Consider the following 13,100-nt stretch of genomic DNA (forward strand, 5'->3'; position numbering starts at 1 on the left):
GGGTGTGATTGCATAGCTTTTAGGGCTTGGATTCCCCACTTGGTAGAAGCTTGTTATGATTAGGGGTGTACACGAGTCGATTTTGAACGAGTTTAGAGCTTGTTCGTGTTTGGCTCATTCGAAGTTTTTTTTTTATTCGAAATGAGTTCATGTTCGAAATAGCTCTTGAATAACGTGTTCATGTTCAGCTTGATATAAATTCATTTGTTTGGATTAGCTCATGTTTAGCTCGAATTTGAGCTCAATTAATTGAAAAACTCGTTTAACTTTTATTGAGCTGATTGTTGCCTACTTAATAAAATTCTACAAGATTTTAATATATTAAAATATCATCACGAAAACTATTCATTTTAAACAACATCTGCCACTATTCCATGGACTTCCGTACTTTTCAAATTGGCTAGCTTTATTTTTGCTTTTAAAGAGCATTTCAAACATATAAACTTTCAATCTGGGGCTCGAAGGTAGGCAGTGGGTGCTAGTTAGGCAGAGGGTGTGTAAAGTATAAAATTCAAGGGATATTTACATACATACCACCCAATATGTATGTATTTCCATGTCTAACACCTAATGACTAAATGCTAGGGGCGAGGGGTGGCCCACCAAATTTTTATTCATTTACATATATAACACCTAAATGCAAAAAATCCTAGGGACATTTACATATATACTTCCCAATTTTTATCTATTTACAGACCTAACACCTAAATTTTGTTTCATACATTTATACAAACCAAATTTTTGATAATCATATCCAAGATATCACTATTTCAACTTTTACATATTATTTATTTATTATTTAATTAATATGAGCCAAAATGAGCTTTACACAATCAAACAAATGTTTGTTCATGTTCAGCTCATTTATAAATTTAGTTCAAAACATTTGTTTATGTTCGACTCGTTTGCTTAATGAAGGAATCGAAAATGATCTGTTTAGTGAGCCGAACACAAGTTATTCATGAACGAGTTTTTTTGATAGCCCTAGCTGTGATGCCCTAATCTTATGTGAATTATATATTATGGCTAGAGGTGGTGAAGAGCGTTGGAAAGGTTGCATGATCAATGTGATTAGGCAAGTGGAGGTGGTCATGAGTAAAGGTGTAAATGAGTCAAATTGAGTTTTGGCTTTTTGAGGCAAGCTCTTTAATTTTTGGTTAGCCTGAACTAAAGTTTGAGCATGACTTAAGAAGAAAAAGTCAAGTTCAAGCTTGACTCCAGTACCTGAACTCGGTTAGAAAGCTCGAGCTTGACTTAATTGTTGATCTCAATTTAATTTGTAGATATCATAATTTTTAAAATTTTTATCAATTAATAATTAAACCTTGGTCTTAGTTTAATTGTTTTGACTCGATGAGCTATTGGGTTAAGTCATGCCCAACTCAATCTTATATAATAAAAGAGCTCAAATTTGATCTCGAGCTCAAACTCATGACACAATAAGCTTAGCTTGTGAGCTTGTTAATGAGTCAAGTTGCTCGGCTCACTTACATTCCTAGTCATGTGCAAAAGAAGATAGTGAAATTTTCATGAGGAGAGATGGAAGCAATGATCACAAACGGGAGGATTCGGCTCGGTTTTCTATGTGAAAGGAAGGGTCTGTTTGGTCTATTACACTTTTTTTGATGAACCAAACTTGGTAGATTAATATTGTCCTTGAAAGGTTGATTGTGCCTGCAACACTAGCCTACTTTTTTGTGTTCCTTATTATTTGACAGTAAATATGTTTTTTATTCAATTCTTCTTTGTCTGGTTCACCTTTTTCATTGCAGTGTCAGCGTATTTGGAGTTTCTGCTGAATATATGCAATGTTCCCATGATTGTAGAGGAAACAGTGTACCAACTATTTTGCTCTCCATGCAAAGACACCTGTATTCACAAGGTGGCCTTAAGGTAGTTTCGTCATCTCTATGTATCTGTTGATAGTTGTGGATGTTATTTCTTATAATATGCTTGTAATAAATTATAACTTCTGTAACTCTAGGCAGAAGGGATCTTCAGGATTAATGCAGAGAATGGACAAGAAACTCTTGTCAGAGAGCAACTAAACAAGGGCGTTGTGCCACATGGAGTTGATCTACACTGTCTTGCTGGTCTGATTAAGGTATAGTAAGGCCTAACAATAACAAACATATTGAAATTTTGAGAGGGACTTGAAATTTATATTTTTTAATAGAAGATTTGATTTGGTGTTAGGATCGTTATAATCTTGCTCAGAACATAAATTCTACTTGAAATGTTTAATACCCGAAACATGATAAAAAAAGTTGTGGTATTCTTTACCTACATAATCCTGTGATGGTTTTTTGCATCTTAGGCTGTTGGATCAGAAGGTGGCGGTTTTCATTATTTATTTTGCCTTCATGACCTCCTGACACTTTTCTTATATGTTTTTGCAATTTCACAAGTATTTTCCACCTCCTAAGTTGATGACATAGTCTGCTCAATCCGTTCTTTAAAATTTAAGCCTACCTGACGTAACAACAATATTGTGATATTGTCTTGCATTTTTTTGTGACTTTCTAGGCAACATTGTTATGCTTTTAACTTCTATAGAAGCTGTACCAATTGTTCATTCCAAATTTGTCTATCTAAATAATTTTCTAAAGCCTATTATGAGATTGTAAAATCCTTTCTTCACGTGCTTTTTTTCTCACGAAGCAGCGGCGGTCGTGGATTGGCGTAAAGAGACCCAAAACTCCCAGCTTTTCTCTTCGATCCTTTGAAGCAGTCGCGGTTAGAGCCAACAGAGACATACACAGAGGGGCAGGAGCCAATTCGGTGGTCTTTCATACGTAGCAATCTTGTAGTTTCCTTCTCAGCAAACTATAGACATGAGAAACACTGTGGAATTGCGGCTCAGGAGTGTGGAAGGCAGTGGAGCGGGGCTTCATTTCTGGTAGTCTTTCGTACGCATCAGTCTCGTGATTGCCTTCTCAACAGACTGTACCCGCAAGAAATTGCGGGTTGGGAGTGACGAAGGCAAAGAAGCAGGTTCGTTTCTGGAATTACACTCGACGGAAGGGAGGCGAAGGATCGAAGTGGCTGCAGTTTTGCTTGCGGGGCAGAGGGGTTGAGACTTCGTGCGAGCTAAGGCAAAACGGATCATGTGAACTTGCAGGAAAGAAGTCTCATGTGATCTTAATGATCTCAATTTGGATTCTTGTGGTGGTGAATGTGAGGAGACGGATATAGTGCGGGAGATAAAGGATTAGAACTTCTGGAGAAGATAGATCTCGAAATTCTGAAGATTTTGGTTGGGCTCATATAGGGAGCTAGCATCTCGACGGGAGTCGTTTCACCAGCATGTGCTCTAAGTCAGGTGAAGCTAGATCTCCCTCTGGTGGATTTGAAACTTGATGGACCGACTACAAATCTGAGTTAGTCACGTCGGATCGAGGTTGCCCTAGTAGGGAAGAGATTTGAGGGATATCTGACGCGGGTCAAGCCAAAGAGTGACAGTGCTTAGAGGGATGAGCGGAGGACCACACTTACCTTGCTTTACACCTGGCTACTCAACTCGACGATTTTATTAATTGCCTCATCAATAGATGACATTTGAATGGTGAGCGACATCTAGACGAAGTTTAAGAAGATCTTTGTTTGAGTTGAAAACAACATAAGGGTGTTCCAGATTCAGCTTGAGATAGAGGCAATGTTCAAGGTGATGGGTCGATTCAGGAATACTTCATAGAATTGGAGTGACTATGAGCAGATCTTGATTATTTCTCGCCGATCTCAAGTTTTGGTGATTCATAGTGCAAGAAATGAGACATTTACACAAATGAGAACTACGCAGTTTCTGGCCCATTTGAACCCGACCTTTGATCAAAGGAGATCTGGCCTCCTAGCTCGAGCAACTATCCCTTCACTGGATGATGTTGCAGTGATACAAGATTGTTGCGTGAAGCTACACTCTGAGTCGAGTGGACTTTCGGGTGCGCGAACAACTTTGGATGCCTCGAGCTTAGGTATGATTTGTGTCTAGAGAGAAACTCGCAAGTGCTACAACTGTGGTGAAGTTAAGCATCTTAGCAAGATTTGTGCTAGACCACCAAAAAAGAGAGAGATAGTTGAACGTGGACAGGGTGGAGGTCATGGCCGTGGTCATGGTGGTTGAAAAGGTGGAAATCGGGGCTGCCAGGAAAATCTGATGTTAGCAGATGAGGGAGAGGCAAGTTTGTTATTTACCAATGAGGATTATGAGTGTCTCAAGTTATTAAAGAGGAAGAAAAAAGTAGCAGGAGATGGGGCTGAGAAGGCTTCCAACCAGTCTTCATTAAAGGGTAACATTGTCACTTTTGCTCACTCCGACAAAGGTACTTTTGATACACACGCTCTTGCCTTTATTTCCACCACAGGATCATCAGAATGGACAGTATATTTTGGTGTATCTTGACATGTGACAGGTACTGCTTGAGAGTTTTCTTCCTATACTCCCCTAATAGTACTAGAGAGCATCTAGATTGTTGATAGTACAACACAGTCTGTAGTTAGTAAGGGTACAGTGAGGGGTACCAATTATATGACTTTGTCCAATGTTTCACATGCTCCTTTTTCGGTGAATTTTTTAACCGTTAGTATTATAATTCTTCAACTAAAATGTATTATTTCTTTCGATATTCCTTAAGTGATCTTTCAAGAGAAAGGAACTAGCTGGACACTTAGGACTGAAATCTGGCATAGTGGACTCTATTACTTGGACCTGGAGGGGATGATTCAGCTTTGACATCCGTGGTAGAGTGTCGGAGTAGGAGAATGTAGGAGTGTGGAGTATGTGTTATCGCTACATTACACATATGAGACACTCTTATTTTAGTTTATTGAGTCGATTATATCATTCTTTATATGAAAAGGCAAATAAACAAAAGTTTGTTTATGATGCGTGTGAGTTTGACAAACTTTCTTGGAGCTGTTATGTCAGTTCTAGGAATAGAAGTTCTAGTATTTTTGACTTGATAAATTCTGATGTATGGGGTATTATTCTACAAGTTTTATGATTGGTTATCGATATTTTGTGATGTTGATTGATTATTTTTCTCGTGTTATTTGGTTATATTTGATAAAAATATGGGTGATGTGTTTGCTTTCTCTAAAGGCTTCCACATGACAATCCAGACTCAATATGTTGCAGTAATGAAGGTATTGAGGTCTGATAATAGGATAAAGTATACTGATAAAACATTTGAGGAATACTTGTCAACCCAGAGGATACAACATAAAATCACATGTCCATACACACTGAAACAAAATGGAGTAGTAGAGAGGAAGAATAAATATATTGTAGAGGTAGCCTGAAGCATGATGTTCTCAATGAATGTCTCAAAACACTTGTGGGGGCAAGCAATTTTGACAGTTGGATGTCCTTGAGAGCGTTGTATTGGAAGTCACCTTATCAAATGTCGAAAGAAGATAATAGTGGGATCCTTCTATTGAAGGTATTTGAATGTGTATGTTTTTTGAAAAATAATAGACCATTAGTAAAGAAGATGGATCTCAGAGCTGTGAAATACGTGTTCGTAGGTTATTCTGCTATCCAGAAAAGTATGTCTGCTGGAGCCCTATTGAGAAGACTGTTTGTGAGCATGGATGTGTCATTTAGAGAATTCGAGCCTTACTACACCCAAGATGTGGCCTCACCCTTCGGTGACTAGCCAGATGCTAGAGATTGCTAGAGATATGAGGTAATGGGGGGTGAGTAGCAATGGTGAGAGAGTGATACCAGTGAGTGCACTACATTTTTCTATGATGTGGGATGAATCGGTTAAAGAATCGAAAAATGAGGAGTGAACGCATAGGTCAGGCTGAAGATGAGCTAAGGGTGTATACACGGAGACAGTCAAAATGAAGAAACGGTACCTGCAGTTCCACTTATGCTCGCTAGTCCCTTGTTGCATATATGCGTCATTTGGAGAATTCAAATCGTACTACACCCAAGATGTGACCTCACCCTTCGGTGACTAGCCAGATGCTAGTGATATGAGCTAGGGGGGTAAGTAGCAATGGTGAGAGAGTGATACCATTGGGTGCACTACCTTTTTCTATGATGTGGGATGAATCAGTTAAAGAATCGAAAAATGAGGAGTGAACGCAGAGGTCAGGATGAAGATGAGCTAAGGGTGTATACACGGAGACAAAGGCAAAATGAAGAAACGTTGCCTGCAGTTCCACTTATGCTCGCTACTCCCTTGTCTCGGTCTTCCCCGACGCTTAAGACACCTACATCATCCACCTCCGACTCAGAACTCCCAGGTGATATGATTCCTCCTTCTCCTTCCCTTAACTTTAAGGAGGACCTCTCACAACAATGTGGGATATCCTCCCGATCGTTTTGGGTGGAAACATGACATTGCTAACTTTGTTTCATGTTCTAACATGACAACTTTATATGGAGCATTCATTGCATCTTTAGACACTGCCTTTATACCTAAGTGTTGGCAGATTGCTAAGGAGGATCCCAGATGGAAAGAGGTTATGCATGAAGAGCTAAGGGCTCTTGATAAAAATTGAACATGGACATAGTGCCACTACCAACAGAAATAAGATAGTTGGGTGCAAGTGGATCTTCACATTGAAGCAAATTTTTGAAGGGAAGGTGGAGTTGTATTAAACACGATTAGTGGTGAAAGGTTAAGTCACACATATGACATTGATTATGATGAAACATTTGCTCTAGTAGCAAAGATGAGTACAATGATGACGCTGGTTTCTCTAGGAGTGAATAATTGGTGGAGATTACACCAATTTGATGTGAAGAATGCATTTATTCATGGTGAGTAATTGGAGGAGGTATATATGGAGATACCACCAGGATTTAGTATAGTTCAGACAGTGGGTAAGGTGTGTAGGCTCAATAAGTTGTTGTATGACTTAAAGCAGCCTCCTCGAGTCTAGTTTGACAAGTTTAAAAACTATGTTGGGATATCAGTAGATCAATGCAAACTATACTGTGTTCTTTCGACAACATGAATGTCACACTATTATACTTGTTGTATATGTTGATAACTTCATGCTCACCCGGTGATGATTAGACAAAGATTCTCAATTAAAGGTAAGATTGGACAATGAATTTGTGGTTAATGATCTTGGACAACTCAGATATTTTCTTAGGATTGAAGTGGCCCGTGGACCTGAGGGAATTGTCTTATCCTATAGAAAGTATGTACTAGATCTCCTCACAGAAACAAACATGCTGAGGTGCAAACCGACAGTCTCTCCAATTGACCAAAAGTCCAAGTTAAATGCAAAGGCAGGAGAACTGGTTGATCCTGAGATGTAATAAAGATTGGTGGACCGTCTGATCTATCTGTGCTACACTCAACTTGACATCTCTTTTGCAGTGAGCGTGGTGAGCCGCTTCATGAATGGTTCAAGGAAGGGCAATATGAATGTAGTGTATCAGATTCTGAGATACTTAAATATTGCACCAGAGAAGGGGTTGATTTTCAGGAAGAATGATCATGTGGACATTGAGGGCTTTTGTGACGCTGACTGGGCGAGTTGTGCAGTTGACAGAAGATCCTCCTTACGATAGTACATGTTCGTAGGGGACAACTTGATCACTTGGAAGAGTAAGAAATAGTCTGTAGTAGCGAGGTCAACACCAGAAACAAAGTATAGGGTCATGTCCTTAGAAGTTGCCGAGATGATGTAGCTGAGAGCCTTGTTGAGCGAGCTCAAGGTGGACCAAGGAACTCAAATGATTTTGTGGTGCCAAAACAACTCAGCAATCAACATTGCCAACAACCCGGTGCAACATGATAAAACCAAACATGTGGAGATTGATAGATTCTCCATCAAGGAAAAATTGAATAACGGGTTATTGGAGCTAAGTCATGTAGTCATTGGAGAACAAGTGGCTAACTGCCTCACTAAAGAACTTAGTTCATTAGATTTGTCTATGTTTTGTGACAGGATGGACTTATTGGATTTATTTTGCCCACCTTGAGGGGGAATGTCGAGAATCGGACCTTATTTAGGGTCCTATTGGTAAAAAGGAAATATTGAAGAAGACTTGGGGTTCATTTGTAAAATATTATAATACCCTATTTAAGCTCATGTTATGATTGTACATATTAGATTTTGAGAAAACAATTTTCAATTCTCATTAAGATCCTTACTTGATTATCATTCTAATTTGCAGTTCAAATTTGTGATGAAAAGTTTGGCCTGGGTAAATTATTTTACATTTTTAGTTTGGCTCAGGTTAATCCTTGTCAAAACCAGTTTAAAGGTTTGTGCTATTTTCATCTTGTTTGAGGTGACAGCTACGTGATTTCTGGTTGTGAGTTTCTTAGGATTTTGGGTTGTTCTCAAGACTTTTAGCTTAGGTGCAAAGGTTTTCTAATTGTGACTTAGATATTAAGGTTTTTTACTTTCAGTAACTATATCCAGATTCTGCAAATTGAACTAGATTATTATCAGGTCATTTTTATTTGATTTCAATGACAGGTCATCATGTTTTAAGAACATTTCATATACATAACTGATGGACCTTATGAGAAAATTTTGGAAGTTGTTATCTTGGTTCTCATCTACCCTATACGCTTATATTTCTTAGATAAGAGTTAGTAAATTAATTACAATATTAGCTTTGGTCGTGTTAGAAGAAGCACTGTCTTACACGTAACCTGTGCTATGCCAGAATGTGTTTCTAATGTGTATGCACACCCGTAGACGGGGAGGGGGTTGTTTATGCATCTTTCTTTAATTCTCTTATTTCTCTCTTTTTTAATTTTTTTTTATTATTTATTTTGGTTCAGTCCTCTAAACTTACATTAAAGGATTCCTAATTAATTAATTCTTTCCTTGATAGTTTTGTACATTTCAATCAAACATTATAATTCTTACCAACATTTAAATTGTCTTTAGATCTGCCAGTCACTTCAGTGCTATGAAACAAGTTTACATTAATTTAAATTTAGAATTGGCACAATATTGTAAATTGGCTATTTTCATTCAATTTGGGTCATGCCTTGATGATACGACTCAAGTATTACTTATTAGAGGTGGAGTTTAAAAGAAATTCCTAAACAATAACTTATTCAATACAATACTTTGAATACAAAGTCAGTGATACTTTTTTTTTAATTTATTTTTGTTCCGTCAATGTGGCCGAACAAGAAAGATCATTATGTTACAAGATAATGCTTTATTTCGACAAATGTAGTATATGTTTCAAAATGATTCGATGAAGTACAATCACTTTAGAACACCTTTTATGTTTATGTCAGGTACGTGATGGGTACATACACCCTTTGGACATGACCTACTAATTATGACACACGCTTGAAATTGTGTCTATGATATATATTGCTAAATAGGATGTTGAATGTGGGGTAGATATCCTAAAACAAAAAATTGATGTGTATGAGACATAATTTTAACATTTTGGCAGTTGTTATTTTACAGTGTAGCTCACAATTGATTTGATTTACTCAAAATTGTAAACTCACTTTGACAACCCATTGGTTTTGTTGGTTGGTTTCTCGCCTGTTTAATGTTTGTAAAAGTTCTATCCTATAGCCTGTGATCTTTTTTGTAAAAGTTATATTCTATTGTCTGTGTTTGTAATAATTTAACATTTTGGCAGTTATTATTTTGTGGCGTAGCTAACAATTGATTCGATTTATTCAAAATTATAAACTGACTTTGGCAACACATTAATTTTGTTGGTTGGGTTCTCTCTTGTTTAGTGTTTTTAAAAGTTCTATCCTATTGTCTATGATCTTCTTTCTTTTCTTTTAGCCCTTACTACTCCTTAGCTTGATATTTGTTTAGCCTTTATTGTTGATCTTGTTGTGGTGCTATAGTGTACGTCAGATTCTCTCCATAACCTTTTTGCAATGCCATGGTACATTCACTTGGATTCAATTGCTCCTCTTTTTTTTTTCTCTCCTTTGTACAAGTGCGGTTAATGGCTTTAAATTTTCTCCCACTATCCAAATTTTTGTATCTACGATTCTTTCTTGATTTATTTTCCTCTCAACATAGAGATTTTCTTACAATTTGTAATGTTTTTTTAATCATTAAACTTTTTATGGGAAATATATGGTGTTATGTTTCATTTTATAGTATTTTTAGTATAAAACTGTGACATTAAGTGCTCTAGTTATATATTTTATGTTAATAAATTATGAAAGAGAATATTGTATGCATGATAAGTTGCATCCTATTTTTTGTAGTTATATCAAATTGTTGTATCCACGTCATATCCATTCTTTGTTTTGGGTATATATTTCATTGTATATTATTGCATTTGCTTGTTTATGCTTGGGTGAATAACCCTTGGACTCTAGATGGGTAACCCTTGCTGAATTCTCTTGGTACCTGATGGGAGCATCATTGTCTTTGGGCTCTTTTGAGCCTACAATTCTGTTGATATTTATTATATAATCAAGAGTGTTTCGTATGATAGGAAAACTATGCTCCGAGGACCAAGAAACAATTTCATAACTTATTAAAGGATAAGAATTATATTCTGGAGTTTGGAATAATGATTAAATACAAATCTCATTTGGAGCCAACACAAAAGCACTTTCATTTAGATTCTGTTTAGGAGGTCGAAAATTCATACAAAACTGTGTACATTAAGAGTTATGGCTTTTATATTTGAATGGCTCCTGGTTTTGAGTTTGTACGCTTTGCTGGTGAATTTTTATGATGATCTATACGGATCATGAAATTAATGATGATAAAAATGGTTATTTCACATCTGTTAGCTATACCTTATGTATATCTTTTATTTACTGGTGAAATTTTAAGATTTAATAGCTTACTGGTAAAGACGCTCCCCTTTCTCTGAAGCAACTGACAGGATTTTCTTATTATCGATAGGCATGGTTTAGAGAACTTCCGAATGGGGTTCTCGACTCGCTTACACCGGAGCAAGTCATGCACTGTAACACCCAGGAAGATTGTTATCAACTTGTACATGCTCTGCCACGCACCGAAGCAGCTTTGCTTGACTGGGCCATTAATTTGATGGCAGATGTTGTGGAGCATGAACATTACAATAAGATGAACGCTCGAAGTATAGCCATGGTTTTTGCTCCTAACATGACTCAGGTTGAGTATATTTTGCTGATCTCCTATATAAACTTTCTTCATCATTTTAAAATCTTAAAAATTTTATTATCTTTTTAGTTGTGTTTTCCCAGATGTCGGATCCTTTGACAGCACTAATACATGCGGTTCAAGTAATGAACTTTCTAAAGGCCCTAGTTGTACAGAAGCTCGGAGAAAGAGAGAATGAAGCAGCACATGCGAAGCAATTCCATCCCCATGATTTCTCAAATGTTGCAGAGATTTCTTTCATGGATGTGGACCGAGGAACTTCTACGTTAGGTGCCTCAAAAGTCAAACCTTTCAGCAACTTATGTAACATAGAAGATGGTTCAGACAGTGATGCCAATGAGAGTTTTCGGAGCTTTGAAAAGAGAAGTGACGTTGACGACGGCGAATTTATTTCCGGACAATGTTCTCCTGCTATAAGTGATTTTGATGCCGCGAAAGATGGAATTAAGTGCAGAAATGGTAATGGTGATGCAGAAGGTTTATTGAATAGACTGAATCTTAGGAAGGGAGTGCAGAAGCTTTACAGTCATCCCGTGTTTCAGTTGAGTAGATCAAGTAAGAAGGCTGGAGAAATTGAAGCTGTTTCTGGTTAACATAACCTTATAGTGGGAGAACATTTTCCCTCAATCGGAGCTGACTTTGTTACATGAACAAAAGGTAATAAGACAATGTTTTTGGATTTGTATCAGGAGTGTATTTAGTGAGAGTGTTTGAGTTTTTTTAGTTATGGCTACATAGAAAAGCAAAAGGAAATTTTTAATTGTATAGTGTTCATTATTATTAAACGGTCGCGTGATGTTCAAACTTGCCGATGGCATCTTTTAGGGTTTGTGTGATAATGGAATAATTTGTTTCAGGTGTTGATTTTCTATATTCAATGTTCGATTTGCAATTTCTTACTAGTTGATATTATTTTTACGAACAAATGTTGTTCTTCGGCGAATGTCAAAAATTAAATCATCATAACCTTCAGTTTTGCTCCACTTGTGAGCAAAGTTTGGTTGTCTAGAGGCTTTACAATGTTTGAGGTTGTAAATTATTTATGTGAACATATAGGACAGATGTCTGAAACATGATATTATGATATTAGAGATACCATAACTTGATATGATGCCAAGGTAACTGCATGAATCAAATTATGGTGGCCCAAGGATTAATTTGGACAGGCAGCTTGCATGCGGTGTCCGATCCTGACCGTAAATCAGTTGATCTACGGTCAGGATGTATTTCAGTGGGTCTCACCTAAATTTTTTTTTTTAAAAAAAAAAACTGAAATATATTCTTACCATAGATCACCGTGATCTACGGTCAGGATCGGACACCGCATGCAGAGATGCATGTGGTGTCCGTATGCAATGATTTCTCCTTCTCAGGCCTATGAGTTTTGGAGAAAATTACTAGGCTTGGCTCAAAATCTGAAATTCCATTTATCATACCACATTGGAATTGGTTGTTACTAGCTCTTTTTTGTTTTGGGAACAAGATAAACATCTTAATATAACTTTTGTAGCTCATGTGCATTCAATGATTGCTCTTCAATTTTTTATTACTAGGAATGTATAAAACCTATCCATCATCTTCTATTTGGTTGTTAAAAAGGACAAATTAAAAAAAAAAATAGAATATTAAAATTTTTAATATTAAAAATAATAAATGAAAAATTATAAAATTGATGAAATTTTCTTGTTGCATAACATGTGATGAAGTCTTCCGGTTACATGGTGATTTTGCCATTAGTTTTTATTTATTTATTTATTTTGAGACAATCACTGGCTAAGAATCAATGAACTCGCACGGAAATGAGAAAATAATAAGAGTTCTTCAAAATAATCAATTGTTCAAAAGAGTAACTAATTTGGTGCTTTATAAAAATTATTTAAAAATGCTTACAAAAATAATGTTGAAGTTCTAGTCATATTTAGTTTACACTACAAATTTATAGACAAGTAAAGTAAAATTGTCCATTTTGCATGAACTTTAAATCACCAAATAAAATTGTCACATATCTTGATATGATGTTTCTT

The 13,100-nt window shown here is 36.6% G+C and overlaps 1 protein-coding gene across 1 annotated transcript in view; it reads left to right on the plus strand.

Annotated features, from left to right (window-relative positions):
- The window catches only part of LOC110027934 (rho GTPase-activating protein 3-like), a 45,089-nt gene extending 33,153 nt beyond the window's left edge, over nucleotides 1-11,936 (plus strand). The window contains exons 2-5 of the mRNA XM_020729588.1: nucleotides 1,773-1,893; nucleotides 1,985-2,104; nucleotides 10,837-11,067; nucleotides 11,160-11,936. Coding sequence (XP_020585247.1) covers nucleotides 1,773-1,893; nucleotides 1,985-2,104; nucleotides 10,837-11,067; nucleotides 11,160-11,669 — 982 coding nt within the window. The 3' untranslated portion in view covers nucleotides 11,670-11,936. The remainder of the gene's footprint in view (nucleotides 1-1,772; nucleotides 1,894-1,984; nucleotides 2,105-10,836; nucleotides 11,068-11,159) is intronic.
- The last annotated feature ends 1,164 nt before the right edge of the window (nucleotides 11,937-13,100 follow it).

The sequence above is a fragment of the Phalaenopsis equestris genome, unplaced genomic scaffold, assembly GCF_001263595.1.
Source record: "Phalaenopsis equestris unplaced genomic scaffold, ASM126359v1 Scaffold000468, whole genome shotgun sequence".
Taxonomy (NCBI): domain Eukaryota; kingdom Viridiplantae; phylum Streptophyta; class Magnoliopsida; order Asparagales; family Orchidaceae; genus Phalaenopsis; species Phalaenopsis equestris.